Below are 27,694 nucleotides of genomic sequence, written 5' to 3' on the forward strand. Positions count from 1 at the left end.
ACTCTCATACCATACCAACTGTGCATTAAACCAAGAGTCTTGAACCTTTTTTAGGCCAACGGCACCTTAGTGGATAGAGAATATAGACCTTAGTCAGGGAATAGTGTCATAGAATGAAGGCTGGATGGATATGTACTGTAATATAACAACATAGCAAATGTTCAGCTGAAAACAACTTTCCAAAGAAACTTTCAGTAGCCAAAAACTCCATACAACTACAGCTTTGAGAGTTGTGAGTTGTGACAAGAAAAAAGTCGAAATATTCAGACAATGAAGTCAAAATTATTAGAATAAAGTCGAAATATTTCGAAATGTGCCATTGACAAAAGCTATTTTCATCCATGGTAAATTCAATATGCCAATTTCTCTGACTAAGGTCTGTTGTTTTTTTTACTGCATAAACTACTTTCTTTCAAAACTCTCATATCTTCTTTGGTACTTACAAAAATACGTGTGGGGTCAAAAGGACACTCATTGGCAATGGTAAAGTGACTCCTGCCATCACTGTAGCCGCAGTAAGCGAGTAGTCTCTTGTCGCCATGAATGATGGTCTTTACCAAGGACACCATCAGGCCGATGACCGAAGCGGCAGCCGCTAGAGCGGCTACAGCACTTGACGCGAACAGTGACCAGGTCTACAATAAAAGAGAGCTGTTTTAGCAATATTAGCAGAGAATAATTAACTCAAGTGCCAGGATGAGGATTTGTCCTTGCAGGCGTCTCTATATCACAGGGGTTTTGTAAATTCTGAGCTGTGAAGGCACATGTAAGCTCTCTGACAAGCCAGTGATCAAACGCTAGCGAGCTCAACACAAGCCCTGATGAATGAGAGAGGAAGCAGGTGTGTGCCACTGAGGCAGAAAGATGCACGAGGGAGAAAAACGCACAGAGAAAACTGACAGAGAATGCACAAACACATAAATCAATGACACCGCTTTCAAGGGCTTGTTCGCTTTGATTCTTGAAAGAAACTTTTTTGAAGCTCCTCAGGTATTTGTGCAACCATGGTGGACCAACAACAGAGTAAATTTGTTTTTAAGATAAATCCAGATTTTATCTAACGCACAGGTGTATGCTATTAAAACATGATGTTCTTTAAAAGAAAGGCTGAATTTCATCAAATAATAAGTTATATTTTACATGAGTAAACTGAAGCTTACTTTTAGGACACATAATATTTTATACTGACATTATTATCATGACAATTAAATCATTTTCCTTAATTTTCCAATTTTTCTTAACCATGATTTGTCTGGGCTCTCAGTCAATTAAAATGTTTAATTTAATTAATTACATGATGTTTCAATTAATTAATCGAATTAATCGCAAAATCAGTTTGACTGAAAATACCCACAAAAGATTATTTAAAGCTATTTTTGTGTTAAATGAGAAAGTCGCGAGTATACATTACAAATTATGGCTTTAGAAAGAAATATTTTATTTGATTCAACGTAAAATTTATTACACAAACATTTAGGCTGCAACGTAAACTATAAAACCTTAAAAGAATATCATTTGAGAGGCATCTCAGCTTGGTTACCAACAGTCTTCAAAATACCCTCTTTTATGTTCCACAGAAGAAATGTGTCAAATGACATGAGGGTAAGTCAATGATGACATAATTCATTTTTTTTTAATTAAATGATACTCTAAATAAGAATCGAAATCTACCAGCAGGTGGCGGTAAATGTCTTTAAGTCATTCGATTTGTTCAAACTGCTAATTCATTCAAGAATGAAGTAAACGGCCGACTTTATGAATGGGCCACTGAATCACTGGTTCACATGATTCGTTCAAAACACGGATTCATTCAGAAACTAAACACTGCTGTGTTGCTCTAAAATGTGCAACAATTCTGCTATGACTTTAAAGATAACATGTTCTCTGCAAAATCAAATAATATTGTGTTTAAAATATAACACAGTATCAACTTGTAATTTACTAGAACTAGAACTGTTGTATAAAATTGTGTTATTTAATTTGTGTTATTTACTACTGCTACTATAGTATTAAAATATTTACAATTTAAATAATATTTATTTCTCACTCTATCTCTCTCTGTCTCTCTCTCTATATAATATATTATTTAAATCGTAAATATTTTAATACTACACTACTACTACTACTACTACTACTACTACTACTATAGTATTAAAATATTTACAATATAAATAATATTTATTTCTCTCTCTCTCTTTCTCTCTCTCTCTATATATAATAAAATATATTATTTAAATTATAAATATCTTACTACACTACTACTACTACTACTACTACTACTACTACTATAGTATTAAAATATTTACAATATAAATATTTATTTCTCTCTCTATATATACTGTATACAATAAAATATATTATTTAAATTGTAAATATTTTAATACTACACTACTATTACTACTATAGTATTAAAATATTTACAATTTAAATAGTATATTTTATCTCTGTCTATCTATATATATAATGAAATATATTATTTAAATTAAAAATATTTTAATACTATACTATTACTACTGCTACAACAATAGTATTAAAATATTTACAATTTAAATAACATATCTTTCTCTCTATATGTATATATATAAAATTAAATGTATTATTTAAAATGTAAATATTTGTAATACTACAGTACTACTACTGCTGCTATAGTATTAAAAAATGTATAATTTAAATAATATATCTGATCTCTCTCTCTCTATATACAGTCATGGCCAAAAGTTTTGAGAATGACACAAATATTAGTTTTCACAAAGTTTGCTGCTAAACTGCTTTTAGATCTTTGTTTCAGTTGTTTCTGTGATGTACTGAAATATAATTACAAGCACTTCATACGTTTCAAAGGCTTTTATCGACAATTACATGACATTTATGCAAAGAGTCAGTATTTGCAGTGTTGGCCCTTCTTTTTCAGGACCTCTGCAATTGGACTGGGCATGCTCTCAATCAACTTCTGGGCCAAATCCTGTCTGACAGCAACCCATTCTTTCATAATCACTTCTTGGAGTTTGTCAGAATTAGTGGTTTTGTGTTTGTCCACCCACCTCTTGAGGATTGACCACAAGTTTTAAGATCTGGGGAGTTTCCAGGCCATGGACCCAAAATTTCAACGTTTTGGTCCCCGAGCCACTTAGTTATCACTTTTGTCTTATGGCACGGTGCTCCATCGTGCTGGAAAATGCATTGTTCTTCACCAAACTGTTGTTGGATTGTTGGAAGAAGTTGCTGTTGGAGGGTGTTTTGGTACCATTCTTTATTCATGGCTGTGTTTTTGGGCAAAATTGTGAGTGAGCCCACTCCCTTGGATGAGAAGCAACCCCACACATGAATGGTCTCAGGATGCTTTACTATTGGCATGACACAGGACTGATGGTAGCGCTCACCTTTTCTTCTCCAAACAAGCCTTTTTCCAGAACAATTGGAAAGAGGCTTAATCGGAGAATATGACTTTGTCCCAGTCCTCAGCAGTCCATTCGCCATACTTTTTGCAGAAGATCAATCTGTCCCTGATGTTTTTTTTTGGAGAGAAGTGGCTTCTTTGCTGCCCTTCTTGACACCAGGCCATCTTCCAAAAGTCTTGGCCTCACTGTGTGTGCAGATGCGCTCACACCTGCCTGCTGCCATTCCTGAGCAAGCTCTGCACTGGTGGCACTCCGATCCCGCAGCTGAATCCTCTTTAGGAGACCATCCTGGTGGTTGCTGGACTTTCTTGGACGCCCTGAAGCCTTCTTAACAATTCAGTGGAAAGTTTTTTTCGGGATTAAGTTCATTTTCATGGCAAAGAAGGACTATGCAATTCATCTGATCACTCTTCATAACATTCTGGAGTATATGCAAATTGCTATTATAAAAACTTAAGCAGCAACTTTTCCAATTTCCATTATTTATGTAATTCTCAAAACTTTTGGCCACGACTGTATATAATAAAGTGTTATTTAAATTGTACATTTTCTCTCTCTATATATAAAATAAAATATATTATTCAAATTTTAAATGTTTTAATACTATACTACTGTCAGGATTGTGTTCTGTTGTCTTGTTTTCCTAGTGTTTTTCCACCTATGTTTCTAGTGCTTTTGGTTTAGTCCTTGTTTCCCCCCTTTTGTTAGTATTACTTTGGTTTAGTCTTGCCCATATTTGTACTTCCCCTTGTTTGCTCGTTTGTAGCCACTCCCTTGTTTCTGTGTATTTATAGTCTGTGTCTGCTCACTCCCATTGTCCATCGATGAAGTTACTTCGTGTTTTCTGTCAGTTCCTGGATCTGTGTTTATTTTTATAAATAAAGTGTTTTTTGTTTATACTCCTGCTTCCCTGCATCTCCCTGGATCTCCACCACTTCACCTCCAGCACACGTTGTGACAACTACTACTACTGTTGCTACTATAGTAATAAATATTATATTAAATATATTTGATCTCTCTCTATATAAAATATATTTAAATTTGAAATATTTTAATACTATACTACTGCTGCTGCTGCTGCTATAGTATTAAAATATTAAAAAAATAAATCTCTCTCTCTCTCTCTCTCAATTAGAAGAATGGTGTAGAATTTTAGGAGAAATATTCTCCCCTGTACTTTTTGTTTATGGTCCTAAGTATAACGAAAACAGAAGGCAAATTCATGTTTTGCTTAATTTTTTGCTTGGGCAGGCAAAAATTACAATCTGTCTATCACATAAAGCTAAATTAAATGGTATGGGGTCAACTGATAAAGTGTCAATTTTTGAAGGGTTTAATAAAATCAAGGTTAAATATGCTAAGGTGGAATATGCTTATTATCAACTGGTTAAAGATATTAAGACTTTTAATTATATCTGGGGGTGAAAAAGTTTTTGTGTGAAATTGAATTTGATGGTTCTTTGTAATTATATAAGCTTTTTTAAATTGTAATTAAAGATTTGTTTAAAGTCAAAAGTCTCTCTCTCTCTATATATATATAATTTTTGAATACTACACTACTACTACTACTACTGCTATTATAGTATTCAAATATTTACAATTTAAATCATATATTTTAAATGAAATGTGAGTTGGAAATGATCTAAACTGTTGTGTAAACAATATCACAATGAATAATATTAATAATGAAATATGCTTCTTTCTTTTGATTATAAATTGAAATATGACCTGAGATAAGTTTCTTGGCCTTCATCCATCAGTACAAGAGACTATGTGTGGTTTTAATTAGAAATGTGAATTTTTTACTAGAAATTTAACTTACCAGCAACCTGTTCTTTCTGTTCTTAGACAGAACAATAGTCAATATCCCAATAATGACACCCTATAAGGATAAACATAAAATCACATTATTCCAATTTATTACTTGGGCCCCAAAAATATTTGAATGCAAATATTTATAAAACAACCACATTTCAAAATGAATGAAAGCCACTGCTCTAAAAACAATGTGAAATGAAAACAAAGTAAAATCTTAAAGAACAAATAGCACAAGCGTATATTTCAATTTACATGTTTCACAAAAAGTATGTTAGGTTTTAAATGAACAGCATTCTGGTTTTCAAACATTAGCAGACCGCGTTCACTATAGATGAACTACAGCTGTGGTTACTCTTCTAGTTGTATGTATATGTAAAGAAATAGCTTGTCTTGCAAAAAACAAGACAAAATATTCCTCTGGTTGTTCAGCTAATTGCCCACTTTACATGAATATGTCGTGCCTCACCAGCAGGCCCGCTGCCAGGGCAATGACGTTGGAGATGGCGCTTTCCATGGCCTGTCCCCGCTGGAGGCTGAAGTGTCTCAGCACCACACCATGGACCAAAGCGCTCAGCAGGAAGTTCACATGCCCTACTAACACCATACTAAGGCCCATCTTCATCAGCCCCTTCTGCTCCTCCAGATTGCCACAACACACCCCTGAGGGGGAGAAAGAGAGCTGATGGGATACCAAATGGAGCCAGGAACTGTGTGCTGAATTTACTGTCAGTCCATGAATTTACAGCCTCCAGTTCCTTCCTCTCAACAACATAAACACTAAGTTAAGACTTGGAGGGAAGACAAGGGTTGTATTCTGACATGGCTGTGCTGACAGACGTTACAGATATTTTGCTGCTGTGCTCTGGAAAGGACTGTGAAAGCTGAAGGAAAGATTAGAAGTGGAGCAGAGCGGTGTGGGTGGACATTATTTCACAGCAAACACAAAGGCTCCGCTGATCCACTGAGGACAGGGTTTGGGCTGCAGGAGAGATGTCACCTCAGTTAATCATTACACACTCTGTACACTCGGCACAGCAAACTCAACAGATAATGGTTAGACTTTTTGGAAAAGAGAAAAGTTTGTGACACTGCCGGTGTGGGAGAAGCTACAGTGATCATAAATTTAAGTAATAAGTCTTGCAGCCTGTTGTTTGTTTGGTAACCATAAACAGACCTTCTATAAACCACAAGCTTTATGATATACGACGCAGACTGTATATTAAAGAGACAAATGCATATTGAGAACAACTATTAATCATGGCTTTGTCGGTAATACAAACAGAACAAAAAATAACCTGTCAAGCTCAACAGAGATTTAAAATCATTAAGGGTGCATGAAGATCTATTACGGTTGTCTCAGTAACTCACCTGAACTCCCCATTTTAATAATTTCCAATCTAGTTCAAGCCTTTGATTAGGTCATGGCACTTGTGAATATTTTCCAGAAGCGAGGAGATGCACCTCCTGTCACTACTATCTCGATAACACGTGTTTGTGTACAGACTGAGGGAATGTGCCCCGGATATTCCCTCACAGGCTGGTCAGTCTTTAGGGTTGCCTTATGCATCATTTGTTAATAATTAGCTTACCTATTTTAATATTCAGAATACTATTTAAGCCATGGTTTGTCTCAATGCAATTAATTGCACAGGATAATAAATTATGTAGATTCTCCACAAGAGGGACACAAACACAGCAAAGGGAAGAGCAACTGCATTTTTCACTGTATTCTTGCATAGAAATGCTTCTTTTGGAGAACACAGTGTTGAAATTGAATTATGAGTTATATGATTACTAATTTTTTCTATAGGTCATTTATATAAAAAATGTAATGCTTACTTTATTTTCACCAACTATTCCCTTTTACATTATTCCCCATTGGAAAAAAAAAAAAAAAGCTAAAACCAGATTCAGCTGATTGGCTGGTTTTGGCGGGTTTGACCAAATAAGCTTATAAATAAATAAGCTGAATAAATAAGCTTTCCATTGATGTATGGTTTGTCTGGATACAACAGAGGTACAACTATTTGAAAATCTAGAATCTAGAAAATCGCCTTTAAAGTTGTCCAAATTAAGTTCTTAGCAATGCATATTACTAATCAAATATTAAGTTTTGATATATTTACGGTAGGAAATTTACTAAATATCTTCATGGAACATGATTTTTACTCCTAATTATTTTTGGCATAAAAGAAAATCGATCATTTTGACCCATACAATACACTGTTGGCTATTTCTACAAATACCTGTGCGACTTATGACTGGTTTTGTGGTCCAGGGTCCCATATTTAGCTGACCAGGCTGATCCAGCTGACTATCAACCAGCTAAAAAAAACTAAACACCAGTTTGGCCAGCCTGGAAGACCAGTTTGACCAGCTTTAAACCATGGAAGACCAGCTAATTCCAACCCACCAGCTTAAAATTTCAGAAGGGTTTTTACAACACACTCAAGGCATATAAGAGTGCAAAAGTGAAACTTTTAGTAACACCTGAATTCATATCAATCTGTTAAGTTTCCACCTCTTTCTTCCTGTAGGAGTGGGTGTGCCCATTTGTAATTATTTTTATGTTTCTGGCTTCCGGTCTCAAACACGTCCAGCTGTTTTTAGCTGTTCAAAAGAGCTGTTTTGCTGTTTGATATTTCAAATTGGTGTCTCACCATTTTACTTTAATGTATTATCTTAATTATGAACACACTGGTTTGTAGTGCAAACAGTTTTACCTTTTATTGCACGTCGTCGTATGGTTATTTCCATGTAGCGACTATGAACCGGAAGTCTCGCCCATATTCTGCGTTGAAGAATAAAGTAGGTATAATTTCAAATTTCTTTACGAACTTACTTTAAAAAAAAACATAATGATACATCACCCGTTTAAGGTATAGTAACTATATCATAGGCATGTGAAGCAGGTAAAGGAAAAGCACTTGAACCCCTGTCTTGTAAAACAGGATGAGTAGACACATTTTACAGATAGGTTTAGGTTTCTGTCCTGTGTCGTTGAGTGTAGCGCCCTCTCTTTGTTAGACGCGGTACTGTGGCTCTCTCTCCACTACACATGAGCATCATTACCAAACACACCAATGTATTAAATGCATTCAGGTAGAATGTCTACAAATACAGTTGAGGTCGAAAGTTTACATACACCTTGCAGAATCTGCAAAATGTAAATTATTTTACCAAAACAAGAGGGATCATACAAAATGCATGTAATTTTTTTTTATTTAGTACTGTCCCGAATGAGATTTTTCCACATAAAAGACGTTTACATATAGTCCACAAAAGAAAATAATTATAAATTAAAAATAATTATAATTATAAAAAAGGGACTTTTTGAATTTGAAGATCAGGATAAATGTAACTTATTTTGTCTTCTTGGAAACAGCAAATTATTTCTGTAGCTTCTGAAGGGCAGTACTAGGCTAAATGAAAAAGATTTACCAGCAGGTGGACTATATGTAGACGTATTTTATGTGAAATATCTTATTCAGGTCAGTGCTAAATAAAAAATAACATGCATTTTGCATGATCCCTTTTATTTTGGTAAAATAATTAACATTTTGCAGATTCTGCAAGGTGTATGTAAACTTTTGACCTCAACTGTATATATGTCTAAAATAAGATTTTTATTAACAATATACATCCTGCTATTATTGGTTATTTAATATTTTGTGAACATGCACAGAATTCATCCATCCATCATGGGTTTAGAGTACAGTACAGTCTGCAATGTGTTATCCTTGTCACATCAGTAATAACTGTATTGTACATTATTAACAGTAATAAATGTACTTTTGGCATTTATACTGATATATGATACTTTTTTTATCACAGATTTTAGTCACAGATTGAGTTTTGATCAGGACCAGAATGTTTTTGTCTTTGGATCATAAACAATAAGCATTCGTCTCAAAGAAAGCATATTAATTTAGGCACGGGAGGAAGTCCTGTTTAAGAGATAGCCAGCAGCACTAATAAAGTCTATGGAAAGATGGTCAGCAGACTATAATAATATTGTCTCCTGGATATTATCTTGATTGTCTTTGCAGGCAGGAGTTGCTATGGATCATCCGTTTACGTCTGTGCGAGCTGGCACACTCATATCAGCCTTTTATAATGAGATACAGCGTCTCACAGAGGGGCAGCAGCATGCGCACCAGGCTGGTGATCACCATGAATACAGTTATGATGGGTTTCTCTGTAGGCCGGGTCTCCTGAGAACAGGACACCTCATTCAGACAGTGAAAATGAACTGCACTGACAACTAAAAGTGACCTGACTGTCCAGAAATGTATGACCAAGTACTCTGTTGTGGATTATTATGAATGAAAGTTTTGTTTAAACTTGTTTAACCATTGGTTACAAATGATCAAACTCAAGCTTGTATAACTTGATTATTACTGTATATGTATGTATATTATTGGACAGTATGAACTGTATGAACAACATTTGTTAGTTGTTCAGGCACTTCTTCATTATAACTTGTTTATTACTATAATATACTATACTAAGAATAGAATAAATCTATTGCTTTATACTTGTGTGTGTTCTGTTTTTTTATTAGACAGGATAATCTGTTTTAGAGTGAAACAAACCTATTTAAAATACGTTTATTTCATGCTAAGTATAATACAAATACATTTACATATGTAAAAAATTGTTTTACAATTTTTATTTCAGTAAGTCTCAAACGATATGTCAGTAAATATGTTAAAAGACTTTTTAAAAGAACTGTACTTAGTATAAAATAAATGCATTTTAAATCTTTTATTTTTTACTAGGCAATAACAGCTAAAACACATTTTGTTCAAACATTTGTTAGTTAATGAAAGGGAAAAACCTATGTAACATGTCTAGCCTTTCTTGATAAATTGCACGCGTTTTAGAAAAAGCATTAATGTAAGTTTATTATTTTATCCAATACAATAAAAGACTAAACTGTACATTAAAATTTGTGACCCTGGACCACAAAACCAGTCTTAAGTAGCACTGGTATATTTGTAGCAATAGCTAAGAATACATTGTATGGGTCAAAATTATAGATTTTTTTTTAATGCCAAAAATAATTAGGATAAGATAATGTTCCATGAAGATATTTTGTAAATTTCCTACCGTAAATATATCAAAACTTAATTTTTGATTTGTAATATGCATTGCTAAGAACTTCATTTGGACAACTTTAAAGGCAATTTTCTTTCTTTTCTTTTTTTTGCACCTTCAAATCTTTGCATGTGATGTATAAATTTCAATTTAGAAAAATTGACACTTTCAACTGGTTTTGCGGTCCAGGGTCACATATGATACATAAATAACTTGATAATTAAATATTTGAGTAATTGTATGGAACTATGCATTTAAGTGATTAATAATTCATGTTTTTGTTTTTCAGACCTCTTGTAAGCCTCAAATAGTGACTCCACCTGTACATTGCAATATTAAATGATATAGTATTAATATAATATAACACCGATTTATTTGTGGGCAGCGGTCTGAACCTCATATTAACAGTGCACACACAGTGCAACTCATTACTGGTGCACTGTAAACAGTCCCATAGCTGTGTGTGCAAAAAAGTAAAGCATAAACCCATACAGAATAGCAGTCCTACGAAATCTGTCAAATGTAAACAAACTTGACAAAAAGTAAGCACTCATTTTATATTTCACAACTCCTCCCAAATATTTCTTCACAAGGACTTGCAAAATCTTTTTACATGTCGTTAAAAATAGTAAACGTATGGAAGTATCTTCTGGCATCCACTTCCTGCATCCACATGGGACTGTCGCTGCGGGTGAGAGGTCAATTGTTGACTTCCATATATCCAGTAATATTATGCTGCGGCATCCCAGGACAATGTGACCCTCCTCGGATCACCTTCATTAGCTAGTTGAAGCGCCTCGGAGTGCAAGTGAGCGCACGGGAGGGCCGGGATATAACCCAGGGTGTGCACCGACCGCTCTCCAGCCGCACCATCTCCAACTCCGGCTGCAGTTTGACGGTAGCGCGGGGAGGTAAGGCGGATAACTGCGTGTAGGGCATATAGCTTTTCATGCTAGCGGCAATACAGTTACTCTAGCGCTCCGTGCATCAAAGCTGTGCTACTATGAAGGCATCTCACACCCGCAGTCATAACAAGTGACATGGCGAGACGCGAATCTGTTTCAGAAACTAGAGCGGTGACTTTTTTGTAGTAGTGCATGACTTTACGCGTTGTCTGCCAAAAGTAAAACCCGTCCCTAAGTCATTGGGTTCAGCTGCAAGTGTGAAAACAAAGGCGAAGATAAGGCATTCTTGCATGCAGTTGCACAGCAGCGCGTCCCCGCTGGGGCTAGCCAGTTAGCGTGAGCCTGACGCAAAATAAAGTCATGATTACAGACGTGCTTTAGCTCTTCTTTGAGGTCGTTATTAAAACAGAGCGTAGCCGAGTTGTTTGTATCGTTACTCTAGCATGACTAACTGACACATGCTGACTGGCTGTTAGTAGTTATTGTGATGTTTTGACAGCCCCCCTTGTCCCCTGCGGGTGACTCCTCGACCATGCGACAGTGGTGCCTTCCTGCTGTGGCTCCACGCGCCGAACCGCTCCCAACGGGCCGATTATCACCTCAAATCTCAGGTAGGACAACAAATATGATGTGCAAACATTCTATATGAAGTTACTGCATACTACTAGACTTGCATTTCCTGAAGGAACGCCAGTGTTTGCACGGTAGCAAAATAATTAAACTGTAAAGTAAGAGGATAGATGGAAAAGAAAAATATATAAAATAAAAGAAAATAAATGGATGTGTCCAGTGTCCCTTTTGCAGTTCACTAATAATTAATGGAAAAACAAATATTTGTATACATTTGTGTTGTTCCAAACCTGTATGATTTTATTTATTCTGAACATAAAAGATGAACTTTTGAAGAATGTCCTGCTCTCTGTTTTACATATAATAAAAGTTAATGGGGACTGGGGCGGTCAGACTACAAAATGAGAAAAAGTACCATAAAAGTAAAATCAAAGTGATATATTCCAAGCCTTAAGAAATAGCTTTGTGTTAGCAAGTTTAATTCACGTTTATTTGCATAGTGCTTTTCACAAAAAATATTCAAAGTTTGAGGAACAGACTGAGCATTAAAGGATAACTATTGCCAAAATGCATCCTGGGCTGTTTTTTTTTTTTTTTACTGTAAATGAGACAAACTTATATCTAAAAGCATAATTACGACAAACGAGCCTCACAGCCATCTTGCCAGTCAAGAAGTGTCGATCTCCGAATGCGAATGAATTGACTCCATAGGATGAAATATTAGGCTTATATGAGGCTCTTTTTACAACTAGAAGGTTAATATTGTTTTTCACTTGCGACAAAACAACGAATTAGCCATGCTAGGGATGCTCACATTGACCGTTTAACTGTTAACCGACAGTAAGAATTTTAACCGATTATTACTATCAGTTAAACGGTTTAAAAGGTTTTTTTTCTATATATTTTTTTTTTTTTACGTTTGCTGCATGGTGAAAGAAATTATGCTATATGCAAGTAATCTGTTTACTCAAGAGCGCGTGTCGACACGTGCAGTGTGGCTGTACAGACATATTTTGCTTCGCCTTCACTTAGTTAACTGGTGTAGTATATGCAACTCAATGGCAAGTGGCGATACTGGGTTATCAGAGAGTGAATCCGTAAGTGAATGTATTAAAATTCTGAATGAATTATAGTCTAGAAAGTGCGCAATAGGCACTCAAGGTACAATCACTGGAAAGCTATCACTCATCTTAGAGATCTCACAAAGTTAATAAAAAGTAATAAAATAACCTTTAAACTGCATAATTCATCTCTTATTTACATAATGTCTACACTTTCTTTGTTTTAATGAGAGAGTTTGTGAACATGTAGAAATCAGCAGAACTGAAACCGGCACTTTGAGTGGTGAGTGGATTGTAACATAGCCGCCTCCGATTGGCCACAGGATCATCAAATTAACAGATATGTCTGTGATTGGCTATTGCTGAATGCTGTAAAAACATGCGCTTCTCCACACACATATGACAGTGGATGAAAAGTCCCGAACCGCAAATTGAAATGATTTTTGTGATGGTGATTTTGTCACGGATCTAACAGTTAACAGACAGCGTTCCAGTCTATCCATACAGCATGTCCACATGTTAAAAACTAGGCACACTGAGGTAACTTATAGGCTGGCCTGGCATATATTTTTATGTCCGACGGGAAGAATAAGACCGGTACCGTTCTTCAAAGTGCATAGAAGGATTCAGTGTGTTTTAGTTTTGTCATCTTAATTGGATAGTTATTTAATTTATATATATTTAGTGTAGCCCTATTTATTCTATTCTTTATTCTGGTTTTCTCTGTTCTCAGAATCACAGCTGATGCGCGATAATTTGAGTATGTGAATACAGTTTTTGTTGTTGCTCTGTATGCTGCTGTGCTGTTTGCATGTTAAAATAAAACATTTGCTTGTATTTTTAATGTATCATCACAGATAATCGTGCATTCTATTTTTATTTTAAACGCATTTATTATTCTAATTTGATCAGTTAACGGTTAATGTTCGGATAACGAGCAACGGTTGTCGGTCAGGAAAAATAACCGAAATGAGCATCCCTAAGCCATGCATTTATATGGAAATGTGCTTTAGGAGCTATCCATCTTTACTCTCCTCGCATTCGGAGATCGACACTTCTTGACTGGCAAGACGGCCGCGAGCGGAAACTCAAACAGTGAAAGTGAGTTGTTCAAAAACTTTCTTTTTAGTAAACTCTGTGTACACAAACAATGTTCTCAATGCTCGAGTTCATGTGTAGAGAACCAGGCGATACTTCGAGCAAAGTGTCATGGTGTGTCGAGCCTTCTTAGTGTTATAAAAATATCGATTTTGATGCGCTCAAAATTATGCCCCTAGTACTCCCATTCACCGGCCATTGAAAACAAAACGAAATCACGGTCAATCTCAAAAACGGCTCGTTTGTCGTAATTATGCTTTTAGATATAAGTTTGTCTCGTTTACAGTAAAAAAAAACAGCCCAGGTTGTATTTTGGCAATAGTTATCCTTTAAGTTTTTTTTTTTTTTTTTTTTTTGGCTCTTTTTCTTTTTTCCTGTGCAAAAATGACCACACCCCACCTCTATATGTATTTGTAAGATTCTCTTATTTATTTATTTATTTATTTATTTGAGCAGCTCAACAAGCCAGCAATACTGGCTCAACCATTGGCATTAGTTGGGGATGGGACTATATGTTTTGCTGACCAATGAGAGATTTTTGCTGTTCTATAGAGTGCCCACCCACTTTTTCAGCAGCTTTGGTTCCGAAAGTATTTTCCTCTTTTATTTTTCCCCTAGGGGTTAAAAAAAAAATCAACGTCTATGAGGTGAATCACAACATCATAAACTCTAATTTGAATCAAAGAAGTATTTAAAAATTGGTCCAAGAAAGGTACAACAATGTGTACTTTAATGAGGGAAAGAACTACAATCTTATGAAGCATCACAAATTACATAATCAAAATGGAATTTTAATTGCAAAATATACATATATGGGCCATTCTACAGAATTGGTCCAAAGTCAGAGTTGGAAACATCTTGAAAAAAATGTATTTTTTTTTTTTCAAAAAAATTGTATAATATCCAAGGTACACCTTCCTAGATGTTTTTGTTGACCTATTAAGATTTTGCTTACATGTATATTAAAATATATATTTGTGCTATTTTATAATTTTTTCTCAGAGGTAAATTATTAACAATTACAATTTTAACAGTATTTCAAATGTAATTTAGAAGATTTGTTGTATTTTAGAACCAATTTTCTTTGCAAAAGGCAAAAAGTTGATCATACTGATTTCAAACTTAAGGATTCATTAGTTTGAATATACATTGAACAAAAAACTATCATAACATCTTAGTTGATAATTCAGTACACTTTATTTTTGATAAAACATCCCATTTTTCAGTAGTGACTGCACATTTTTGGTAGTGACAGTAATGCATAATAAAATACAAAAAATTTGCATAACTGTACTAAAATTTCCCCCAAATAAAGGATAATGTGTTTCCTTTTGTCACTACCGAAACAATGATGACATGTTTTGGTAGTGACAATTTTAGATACTTTTGAAGCTAGCTAAAAGATGCTAATCAGCACATGGTTGTCTAGCACAGTTCTGAACAGTTGTACACATATAAAAAACGAAATGTTATGGAATAACTCCCAAAAAAGGGTGCTTAATTGCAGAAGTTTGGTAGTGTCGTTCCTTAAAGTTAAAGTAAGATTTTTGAACACGTTTAACTCAAAATGACATCTAAGATTTGAATTCTTAAATGCTTTTTAAATGTGTTTTTTGATGGTGGGACAGCAGTTCATCAGTGTAGAATGTAGTTAGAAGATAATAAGTGAAGTTTAATGTCATTGCCAACACGAAATCATTTGTTTTTTAATAATCTTGTCCCACAGATGCCAGAATGGAGTGTTGTGATGTGGAGCCACGGTACACCATTGAACAGATCGACCTGCTTCAGCGTTTAAGGCTGTCAGGGATGACCAAACCTCAGATCATTCAAGCCCTTGAGTCATTAGAGAGGCTTGATCCAGACCATCGTACCCCATGCTGCAACAATCACACGGCCCCAACCAGCGCCCCTACCTCCGCAGCCCCTGCTGCGCCCTCGTCCTCCTCCTCGTCCTCCTCCTCTCTTACCTCAGCTACCACGCAAACCCCTGTAATGGATGCTGCTTTATCACCTAGCAACAGCTATGATGCCTCACCCCCACCCATGTACCCACCCAGCGGAGTTCAGAGGTCGTTTAGTTATGACTTGGCAGAAGAAGACTGGGATCTGGAGGAGAAGGTGGAAGAATACATGAGGTATTTTTATGAGCTACTTCTGTGGGCTTCTCTTTTCAGGTCTACTGAGAGGTAGAGATTAATATAACAGCTGATAATGACAGTGAATGTCCCTGAGCAACAGTGTAATTTTCAGAGAACAAGAGCCCTTTTTGAATCAGGTCAGGTGGACAGTTAGTTCAGATGGATACTTTTTGGAGCTTTTTGTGGTAATGATTTGGCTCTGGAGAATGGGACAACAGTATGTCCCCCATTTAAAGCAAGACACACAGATAAATAGGATAAAATGTTACAAAAAGATATCACCACACGTACTTTAACCTCTTAACTGACAACCTCTCTTTTTTAACCTAGATGTGAAAATGCATCTTAGTTGTTATTCATGAATAATTGAAAGGTTGATCTCTTTTTAAAGGGTTAGTTCACTCAAAAATGAAAATTTGCCCATTATTTACTCATCCTCAAGGTATCTTAGGTGTACATGACTTCCTTCTTGCAGACAAAAAAAAAAGAGTTATATTAAAAATTATTCTGCCATTTCCAAGCTTTTTTGGTTGAGCGGGTGTTTCTCTTCATCAGTCCAAAATAGGGATGCACCGAATATTCGGCCACCGAAAAAAGACTTTTATCACCTAGTCTCAGCCTCAGACGTCACGCTAACGGAACGTTGGCTAAACGTCTGATGCATATGGTACACTTAATTGGAAACACTTCAGGAATGTCAAAGTCGTCCTCTGATTCGTTGAATTTGACCGGATTTCCAGGAGACGCGAGTGTCGCGTTTATATTTGGTCCGCCGGGAAACAAAGCGCAGACTGATTAATTCAGCGTTTTGCTAAAAGGTGCTTATGTAGACGCCATTGTTGTTATACACATTTGCCACGTTCGCGAACAAATTACTGACTTACTGCTTGTTCTCCCTCTTCTTCGTTATCTTTCAATGCTGGTTATTTCAATGACTGACTTGTCGCACGCCAGTCTGTTGTTGTGGGAGCATCTCCACGCCCCGAAACGTGACACTGAACGAAACGAACTGTGATTGGTTGTTTGACATGTCGATCAAACGGTCTTATGGGCGGGCCTTGGCCAACTAAAGCTTCCATGAATTCCAGACCTGGCTACGCGAGATTTATCACCGAAACAACACGGGCGAAACAGTATGTTGACGCAAACAGAAACCGCGGCCTGCACGTGCTTGTCTGAAGCAACACTTCTGCGGTGTGGACGTATTTCAGTATATCTGAGAAAGACCCACGGATAGCGATTTGCAAAACTTGTAATGACGAAATTTCAAGAAGGGGTGTGTCTGCTGTCGTGCGTGCAGCCAGTGATGAGAGCAGAGATCGGCGCATTGTGCAGACAGATGTGGCTTTCAGTGAGTGAAAAACAATGGCTTTACGTTGGTGTTACGTCGCAATATTTTAAAGGTATGTCTTTTCTATATACTGTATTTTTATAAATATTTATGTTTTAAACCGTGGAGGTGAGCCAATGGATATCACACAAGCAACGTGAAAACTGCGCAATATGTGAAAGTGAAAGTAAAAACTGACAGTGCTTTCAGCATCTGACATGCATTCTCTCAGAGACAATGAGAGACGATTATACTTCATATGCTGATAGACTACATTTTCTGCGGAGGCTGAAAAGAGCGAGCCTTCCTCCATCTATTCTCATCACCTTTTACAGAGGTACCATTGAAATTACTTCCTGGTACGGCAACTGCAATGCATCAGACCGCAAGCGCCTGCAGAGGATAGTAAAGACAGCAGAAAACATTATTGGGATGCATCTTCCTTCACTCCAGGCCACATTTCATAAGCGCAGCATTGACAGAGCCTGCAACATTGTGCAGGACCCCTCTCACCCCTCGCATAGACTTTTCTCCCTCCTGCCATCTAAGAGGAGATTCTGCAGCATCAGAGCCAGGTTGCGGGACAGTTTTTATCCCCAGGCTGTCAGACTTCTTAACAGCACGCTGCCCCCAAGAATTTTTCAACACTAATTTTACTTCTCCTTAACCTGGTTGTCTTAATATCTATATGCACTGTCACCTTCAAGGACTGCTTTTGGCACATAGAACAAATGGACTGAAAATCACACACATATCTCAAGTATTGTGCACTGTCACTTTATGATGATTCAGTCTGACATACTTTCTTAATTCTAAACATGCTGCTACTTAAATATACAGTAGTGTCAAGTTCAGATCCTAATGATGATCTCTATTTTTCTGTACATATAGAGTATATTTATATAGCTTATCCATTTGCACATATTATAGATTTATACTATTATATTGTCCGATTGCACGGTTTTTGTCTTGCACAATGTTTTGTCTTGTCTGTCTTACTTTATTTAAACTTAGCTTTTTGATTGCACTATTGTATGTTTATACTGCAGATCCAGAGCTCTCGCCATTTCGTCTCCCTGTATACTTGTATGCGGTGAAATGACAATAAAGCTTACTTTGACTTTGACTTTTGACTAATTTAGTCCCCCACTATTGTGTAAGGGTTGTTTTTTGAAAGACTTAAATAAAGTTCTTAATTTGATGAAACTTCATATTGAATAAATATGAGCGCTGCACGTTTCAAAGAATTTTCATTTCGGTGCATCCCTAGTTCAAAACAAGTCCAATAAAGTGCATCTATCCAAATAAAAATGCCTCACACAGGTTCAAGGGTTTAATAAAGGTCTCCTGTAGCGAATTGATGCATTTATGTAAGAATAATATCCATATTTAAAACGTAATAATCACTTTAATTTAGCTTGCGCCAACTGGTCATACACGGAAGCCCTGATGTAATATACAGGAGCAAAGGAAGCAACGTTTCTTTACTTTAGCAAAGGAAAACCAGTCTCCTCTTAGATTATATCGAAATCATCTGACATTTTTCTTTACAAATCCTGGTTTTGCACTTCTAATTCCTAACCATTTTTTTTGTTTTGATCTCTCCACGGTGCGCACAGATATTTTTCTTACAAAAATGCATAGATTCACTACAGGGGGCCTTTATTCACCCCCCGGATCAGTGTGAGGCATTTTTATTATGGATAGATGTACTTTATTTGACTTGTTTTGGACTGATGAAGAGAAACACCTGCTTGAGCAATTCTGAAGATTGGAAATGCCAAGATAATTTTTTATATAAATCTGATTGGATTCATATGAAAGAAGGAAGTCATATACACCTTGGATGCCTGGAGGATGAGTAAATAATGGGCAATTTTTCATTTTTGGGTGAATTATCCCTTTAAAGAAGACAATCAGCATTTCAATAAATGAAAGTGTAAAAGGTTATAGAAGTTTATATACAATAGATTTATTGTAAAGAAAATGTACTGTACTAAATATACTGTACATACATTTTTTTGTAGAAAATTCTTTGGAGTCTAAAATTACTATAATATTAAAGCCATATGTCTAAGTTGACATCACAAAAATTGAGGTTCCTGTGAGATTTAGTTTAGATTGCTGTACCAAAACTCTTCTGTGAATTTATGAAGTTGTGACTTCCCGTCACAAATGTATACATTACTGTCACAGTATTACTTTTACCACAAAATAGGATTTGAAACCTTGAGACTCCTTTCCAGCAATGTGTTTAGTCAACATTAGAAAAAGTTTGATTATAAAACATTGGAATACATTTTGTAGTACTACACTTGACACCGCCTGCTAAGGGGTGGAGCTTGCTTAAACAACAATATGAAAATTGCTCAGAATCTCTAAATGTAAATGACCAGTGCATGAAAAACAATGTCTTTGTTTGTGGTGGCTTGCCTTAAATATATGTAATGCAAAGCACCAGCTGCTAATGTTTTTTTGATTTGGCTCTGGAGAATGAGACATAAAACAGTATGTTCCCCATTTAAGGCAAGACACACAGATAAATAAGGTAAAATGTTTCACTAGACTAGGATTAGTTCACTCCAGAACTTTCTTTCTTCAGTCGAAAAGAAATTAGGGTTTTTGAGGAAAACATTCCAGGATTCTCCATATAGTGGACTTCAATGGGGATCAATGGGTTGAAAATCTAATTTGCAGATTCAGTGCAGCTTTGAAGGGCTCGATCCCAGCTGAGGAATAAGGGTCTTATCTAGTGAAATGATAGGTCATTTTCTCAATTTACATGTATATACTTTTTAAGCACAAATGGAAATTAAATTTTAATTTTGGAGTGAACTAATCCTTTAATGTTTTGTTTTGATCGGTGTGACTGTAATGTTTGTCTTTGTTTGGACTGTAGGAGGGACAGCAACCTTGTGAAAGAAGAGATAAAGGCTTTTCTCAATAACAGAAGGATCTCACAGGCAATTGTTGGACAAGTCACAGGTACTATGAATGCTTTTTGTAAGCATTTCTAATCATGCAAACCATCAAAGAATGGGCTATTTAAAGTATTTTACATCTAAAACCATTAAACCTTCATTTACTGTACATTTACAAAGTATTCATTTCCTGACCTGTGCTAACCTGAAAAATAGATTATTCTTTTATTTTACTAAAATATATTATCTTTTTACTACATTTTTACTACATGTCAAGGGAGCTTTAAAATTTTGCCCATCAAGAGAAAATATAGGGCAAGTGCATAAGAAAATTCAGACAGTCATGGAACATGTCTGCGCAACAAAATCTGTGGAAACAAACTGATTGCTAATTCAGTTTGCTTTTTTTTTTTTTTTATAAATTTGACATTGTCAAAAAATTGCACACATACTTGATGTTATACAGATTATAGTTTATTCAGTGAAATATCACCACTGGATCTTATTAAATACACAGAGTACAGATTGGGCACAGATGTGCTCAGTATTGAAATCATTTTTTAAGGACATTCAGTTTTCTACACATAATAGTGTTTCACAGAAGTAAGACGTTTGTTTGAAATTAAACTTTGTTGTAAATCAAAATTACACTGATCACATGCTGAACAGTTTTATTTAAACAATATTTTAAAAATGGTTGGACCCTGTATATCATTATAAAATCAGACCAATTGAATGAAGTATATTACTTTAGTATTACTTATACTGTAAGTATTTTGATTTATCTTTTATTTTCATTTTTTATTTTTGGATTAAGTATTAGTTATTTGCATATTTTGTTGTTGTTGTTGTTTTTTATTAGTTTTTTTATATTACTATTTATTTTATTTAGATTTTTTTATTTTTTATTAGTAATTGTTACAACTTGTTACAACTTAAGTACAACTTATTTCAATTAGCGAAGGCAACATCTCTCATTTTTGTTTAGTTTCTAGTTTTTCATCCAATGTTTCTTTTTGATTTTATTTCAGATTTGTTTAAATTAACAAAAATGTTTTTTTAATCATTTAAGTGCCAAGCACAAACCGTTTTTTTTTTTGGTGTTAAAATATTACTGTCTTGATGTACTAAAGACACACATTGAAGAATCTGTGCTGAAAAGGCATAAACACAGTTGTTATTGCACCTGACCTTATTGATTTGTAGGAGTTTCCCTTTCAGACGCAAAATTTATGCAAGCACGGTATTCAAATGAATAATGCAACAAGTTTTACTAACATTTTCGCTCATCAAATTCTAGCCAAAAAAGCATGTTTTAAAGCAGGCGTTTTTTTACGTTGCTCTTGGTAGATTACACTGGTCATTATGGAAATGATCTGGCTGTGTCTGTATTCTTTAATGTGTGCATTGTCAGTAATTTACACACATAATTTCCACCTCCCATCAGTGCTTTCATGGAATTGCGCTCAAATGCTAATTTGCCCTGTTTAGTAAATCTGGCCCTAAGTTACCAATAATACCTCTGGCATTGAGTTAATCACTTTTCAGCCCAAGTCTTCAGAATAATTGGTTTTATTCTGGTGCGTTCTACTTTTCCTGCCATTTCTGTCGCCAGTAATTGTCTTTTTTTTGACTATGATATTCTGCAGGTATCAGTCAGAGCTACATCTCCCAGTGGCTTCTGCAGCAGGGTCTGGAGATGAGCGACTCCAAACGCAGAGCATTCTATCGCTGGTACCTGCTGGAGCGCAACAGCCCAGGTGAGTTGTGGTTCCCTGCAGGGAGATGATTTGCCAAAAATAAGGCAGTGGCCTGAATTTTGGGCTTGGGGCTGGCTTAAATCGTAAGAGAGTTTTATGTTTAGTTTTCATTTGCTATTCTGCCATATCTTCCCTATATAGTTTGCATGGTCCCTGAGGGTTTTACATTACAGAAATCAAGACTATATTGGAAGGACATGCCATGTTGCCGCACTAAATTGCAATTCAATCAACTGGTGTCATTTTCCATCAATTATGCGCTTAGGTTAATGCTGTTCTTGGCACATCCAAGAAGTGTAGGTTGTGGCATTCGGAAATGAGCCTTAAAGCCTTTTAGGCTGTAACGCCGCCAATACCCGCATCATCTCACATTTATAATATAGAGAACGTGTTGATGCGTAAAGGAGCTAATTAAGTAATGTGAAGCCCCCCAGGACCACTTCTGCTCTTCATCTCCCAGGTTAGACCCTCTTCTGTAGCTCTCAGTCCTGATCCTGGGTTTGTCAAATGCTGGTTTTCATGTCCTCTCTGCACTGAGGTGCAATTAACACCCGACCCTACTAACAGAGCCCTGAGCATGACGCTTTCACATTCTCTACAGCGCTAGAAAATTGAGCATGGCTCCAAGAACCTAATCACTTTGAATGTCTATTAACACTGTTATCTGCCATGAAGTTTTCTCAAAGGATTTTTATTAACGGTTTGTTAACGGTCGTCAGCATTAACGGCACGTTTTCGGCCCTCGAAGGGACCCTAGTTAACACAGTTTTCTGATTGCCCAAATGGGTTGAAGGTATCAGATGGAGTGAAAACCAGCATGCTCAGGTCCCCAGGAGCAGGACTGACACTCCCTGGAATAGGCAGAGAGAACTGCTGATGCACCTCCTCCCCTGGTACTCTGCCCACCAGTCCCAGTCAGGTAACATCCATGCAGCAGGGAAACACAGCTTAAAGGTACACTTCACCCCAAAATGAAAGTTTGCCATTAATAACTCACCTTCATGTCATTTCAAACCTGTATTACCTTTGTTCATCTTCGGAACACACACATATCTTTGAATTAGGTAGTAAGGACATTGTTAAAATAGTCAGTGTGGCATCAATGGTTCAACCTTATTGTTATGAAGCCACGAGAATACTTTTTATGCAGAAAAACAAACAAAAATAATGACTTTATTAAACAATTTCATATCTTCCATGTCAGTCTCCGCCTTGCGTTCATAAGAGTATCACAATGCATGATGCTGCTGATGCAGGTGCTGGCGTTCTGACGTAGAACCCAGATGCGCTGTGCCTTGTTGACAAGTAGAAGAAGATGCACACTGCATAAAACTGTTCATAAACATCATCATCAAAAAATCTTAATTTGTGTTCTGAAGATGAACAAAGGTATTATGGGTTTGGTACAGTTTGAGAGTGAGTAATTCATGACAGAATTTTCATTTTTGGGTGAACTGGTGTTTCTTTTTAAGTTCACTTCAACACTACTGGTTTGGGAAATTATTATGTTCTCTTTGAGTCTTAAGCCACCTCTTCACTGTCTCCAAAAACAATAGAGCAGAAGTTATACATTTCCAGTGGAGAGTAGTACAGGAGCTTCATTGAGTTCTGATCATATGCATAAGCAAAATTTTTGGATCCAATTTAGGCTTTGGATGTTAATATATTTTAAATTTTGCAGCTAGACCATATGCGACTCTCATTAAATTACCAATAGTCTTGCATGTATCAGTATGCCTTTAGGTTCAGTATCTTTAGGTTCGCTGTCAAAAATGCCAATGTGAATGCTAAGTGGACCAGGACCAAATGTATCATTTTTCTTTTTGGTCCGGACCAAATGAACCAAACTACAAGTGTGAACACACTCTCAATTATTTACATTGATCAACTCTAGAAAACCCCTTGTGCATTTCTTTAAAACATATTGCAATAAGTGTTTCGGTTTTGTGTGAAAATATTCTTAGGCATATGTGCATACAACTAGTACAACTGCCACTAGGGGGCAAAATGCAACAAATGTACATTAATAGTCGGGGCTGGGTTTTGACAGATTTCACGATTCAATCGATTCTTATACACAAGATCGTGATTCAATTCGATTTGCATTTTGATTTGATTTCCGATTTGATTCTACATTGTTTATTTTAAATATATATCAGGTACAGTACATTACAAATTTTCTCAAGGTTAAAATCTTGGTACTACATTACTATAATATTGACAGCTAAAATTAACTGATTTGTACGCAAACGCTTAAATTACACTCAGTTTTTATAATTCTAAAGTTACAGTTACATAATTATAATTCTACTCCCATTCGGTTTTTGAAATATAAACATTTAAATAGTGGCTGTCATTAAAAGCTTTACAAAACAGATTTATTTAAACATAAATAAACATTGAAGAACAGTAAAAATTATAATGAATATGTTACATTCTGCATATATTTAGTATATAGTATTTAAGTTTATGGTCACCGAATATGTTTTTCTGATGTATATTCCATGTTTTTGAAAAATGTTCCCAACAGGCGCCACATTGTCCATGCGTTCACTGGTTAAAGAGGAGCCTGACTGGAGGTTGGCTGGAAGCCCCGCAGACAGGGCAGCAGTTGGGCCTTTTAGACTGCGTAGAGGTAGTCGCTTTACCTGGAGAAAGGAGTGCCAGTCAATCATGGAGAGGTAAATCACAGATAATTACTGTCTTTGGCACTATTCAGACAGTAATTGTTTTTTCAGGGTGACATCTGTAAAAGGACATTTGCATAACTCCTTAGAGATAAAACTGTCTGAAACAAATGCATGCTGCAGTTAAATACAATTCTCCAAATTATCAATAGTTTAAACAAAAACAGTATCCATCTAATAGATAATTCGCCAAAGGAATATACCATAGAAATAATGGCATAGTGAGGTATGGTGACAGTGTACCCATAAAAGTGGAATATTTTCTTCGCTCACACCTTTATACACTTAATGCCATTATGTCATAAACATTAAGCAGCCTGTTTTATTAGTCTGCACTTTTACACAGGCCATTCCTGTTTCCAGTTGGTTGAATGATGATCATGACATCCCAAGTCTTGTTCCTGATTCGCTGTTTATTCTCAGTTTCTTTATAGAGAATCAGTATCCTGATGAGGCCAAAAGAGAGGAAATTGCCAATGCTTGTAATGCAGTCATTCAAAAACCTGGTAAGTGATTGCAATCAGTATCGAGCTGCCTCAGAACCAGACCAGTCTAGCATTGCCATCTTTGTTGCAAATGTAGCTCACTGAATGTATAAATTACTTAATTTAAATGATTAATTGTTTCAGGATGCAAACTCTCAGAATTTGAACGAGTGACTGCGCTCAAAGTGTACAACTGGTTTGCCAATCGGAGGAAGGAGATGAAGAGACGTGCCAACATAGGTATGACCATGAGAATGATGATGACAGATAATCGCTGATTTTAAGTGACACAGACATTAGACATAGTACTCCTGTCTTTTTCAATCAGAGGCTGCCATACTAGAGAGCCATGGGATAGAGGTGCCCAGCCCCAGCTGCCACTCCAACAGCGAAGAGGTCGAGACTCAGGAGTTTGGAGATCAAGTCATGAGTCAGCGGTTCTCTGAGCAGGTTAGAGGTTGTTGTAAATACACAAGTTGGACTCGTTTATGCTCAGCATTGTTCACTTGAATGTAATGTTTTGCATCCAGGAGGAGCTCTCTCAGAGAAAAGACATTGAGCCAGAAGGTGCCATGCTACCTCCTGTGGAAATGGTGTCTCCTTCAAGCCCGACCTCTCGACTCGTGGAGCGGAAGCTGGAAGAATCGAAAAGGGAGGCTACTGATGACGATTAACCAATGAGCCGAGTCGTATTTTTGTTCCAAAGTGGCTTGACGTGGTTGTTCTCAGCCAAGCCTGACACTCTAAATTCTCTGGTGCCTCTAGTGGTAGGGAGGCCACTCTTATGTATCTACAGTAATCACGCTTGTAGTAACGGCAATATTTACTCTATACAGTATATCGTGCATTCCAAGACAGTCTTAACGCTTCCCGCAAGAGGGAAAGATGCGTAAGGTGCAAACTAGTAACTTTTCTTATCATGCTAAAGCTGTTTGCTTTTTTTCTCAGCGTTCTCATATACAGTTTCACCTGTTATTATCTCAAGCAAGCAGTCTAGAGAAACCTGCAGGACAGGTGTTTAATTTGACAGAACGGGCGCACTGAACCCAGTTTGAAGTCTGTGTGAATTTTAAGAGCTTAACAGTCTCTTAATTGTCATATGCAATAGTTAAAGACAAGATTGGATAGAAACACCCCTAATAGATATGCCAACTCAGGTAGAACTAAACTTGGCAGTTAAGTGAGAACATTGCAGTGTTTCTCACAATAATGGTTCATTGGGTAGACATGTGACCTGTCTCAAGCATACAGGATTGTGTACATATTGTTTTTCACTTTTTTTTCAGATGTGATCTGGAAGTAATATTCAGATTCTCATGGCTCTGTTTTTGTATACACAACGATTGTAAGCTCTTTGTATCCAGCTACTTAAGCTATACTGACCCTGACTAGTGTGAGGGTCTAAAATGCTTCAAAAGTTTCCCCTTCCTCTAAGGTATTATTTGCTATAAGCATCATTTACGTACCTCTTTAATAAGGTAATGCAGTATGTAAAACTACAAGTATAATATTAGCATTTAATGCGACAGGCTGCTTTTCAATGGATTGATATCCACGGTTTGTTTTTCTGTGTCTTAACAAAAGCCAAAGCTAGGCCAAGTTGTAAAAGGATGCAACTTTTTCATGAACAGTGTCAAATATACTTGACGATTGCTTAAGGCACATCAGCGTGTCTCGGTGAGAAGCGCTTTGAGTGTGCAGAGACTATAAGCTGCACAGTATGATTATTCTGGCCTATCAGCTCTGTACACCAACAGGATTCAATGCTGCACGCTGTCAAGGCCCCCTACTCTGTGCTTTTTCCTAATGATATAAAACAATAAAATTAATAAACAAAAGTTGTGTTGTGTTTGAATTTAATTTACGTTTGGGATGGCAAGATTATTCACATTCTGATTTTTACTTTTTCTTTAACTACAGGTCCTTCTCAAAAAATTTGCATATTGTGATAAAGTTCATTATTTTCTGTAATGTACTGATAAACATTAGACTTTCATATATGTTAGATTCATTACACACAACTGAAGTAGTTCAAGCCTTTTATTGTTTTAATATTGATGATTTTGGCATACAGCTCATGAAAACCCAAAATTCCTATCTCAAAAAATTAGCATATCATGAAAAGGTTCTCTAAACGAGCTATTAACCTAATCATCTGAATCAACTAATTAACTCTTAACACCTGCAAAAGATTCCTGAGGCTTTTAAAAACTCCCAGCCTGGTTCATTACTCAAAACCGCGATCATGGGTAAGACTGCCGACCTGACTGCTGTCCAGAAGGCCACCATTGACACCCTCAAGCAAGAGAGTAAGACACAGAAAGAAATTTCTGAACGAATAGGCTGTTCCCAGAGTGCTGTATCAAGGCACCTCAGTGGGAAGTCTGGGAAGGAAAAAGTGTGGCAGAAAACGCTGCACA

General features: G+C 36.3%; 2 protein-coding genes across 5 annotated transcripts in view; one reads left to right on the forward strand and one right to left on the reverse strand.

Annotated features, from left to right (window-relative positions):
- tmem54b (transmembrane protein 54b) overlaps positions 1-6,719 on the reverse strand; it is a 10,130-nt gene extending 3,411 nt beyond the window's left edge. For both annotated transcript variants that reach the window (XM_073821430.1, XM_073821429.1), the window contains exons 1-4: positions 6,585-6,719; positions 5,683-5,876; positions 5,221-5,280; positions 444-635 (exon numbers count right to left, since the gene is read on the reverse strand). In XM_073821430.1, coding sequence (XP_073677531.1) covers positions 444-635; positions 5,221-5,280; positions 5,683-5,876; positions 6,585-6,597 — 459 coding nt within the window. In that variant the 5' untranslated portion in view covers positions 6,598-6,719. The remainder of the gene's footprint in view (positions 1-443; positions 636-5,220; positions 5,281-5,682; positions 5,877-6,584) is intronic.
- Positions 6,720-10,459: 3,740 nt separating this feature from the next.
- Positions 10,460-27,112, forward strand: LOC141289584 (homeobox-containing protein 1). Of its 3 annotated transcripts, XM_073821722.1 has the most exons (11): positions 10,460-11,227; positions 11,721-11,832; positions 15,677-16,088; positions 20,321-20,406; positions 21,992-22,102; positions 22,896-23,021; positions 24,633-24,783; positions 25,213-25,295; positions 25,419-25,514; positions 25,603-25,724; positions 25,805-27,112. In XM_073821722.1, the coding sequence occupies exons 2-11, from the start codon at positions 11,754-11,756 to the stop codon at positions 25,946-25,948; spliced, it is 1,410 nt and encodes a 469-aa protein (XP_073677823.1). In that variant the 5' UTR covers positions 10,460-11,227; positions 11,721-11,753; the 3' UTR covers positions 25,949-27,112. The 3 variants fall into 3 exon arrangements, with proteins under 3 accessions (XP_073677823.1, XP_073677825.1, XP_073677824.1); XM_073821724.1 differs by lacking the exon at positions 22,896-23,021; XM_073821723.1 differs by lacking the exon at positions 10,460-11,227 and having other exon boundaries at positions 11,245-11,832.
- The last annotated feature ends 582 nt before the right edge of the window (positions 27,113-27,694 follow it).

The sequence above is a fragment of the Garra rufa genome, chromosome 17 (genome assembly GCF_049309525.1).
Source record: "Garra rufa chromosome 17, GarRuf1.0, whole genome shotgun sequence".
Lineage (NCBI taxonomy): Eukaryota > Metazoa > Chordata > Actinopteri > Cypriniformes > Cyprinidae > Garra > Garra rufa.

Bases quoted from the DNA above. Each gene is read 5' to 3' on its own strand.
- LOC141289584 (XM_073821722.1), top strand. From the start codon at position 11,754: ATGCGACAGTGGTGCCTTCCTGCTGTGGCTCCACGCGCCGAACCGCTC. The intron at 11,833-15,676 runs GTAGGACAACAA...CTTGTCCCACAG, and splicing joins ATTATCACCTCAAATCTCAG to ATGCCAGAATGGAGTGTTGT. The intron at 20,407-21,991 runs GTACTATGAATG...GATATTCTGCAG, and splicing joins AATTGTTGGACAAGTCACAG to GTATCAGTCAGAGCTACATC.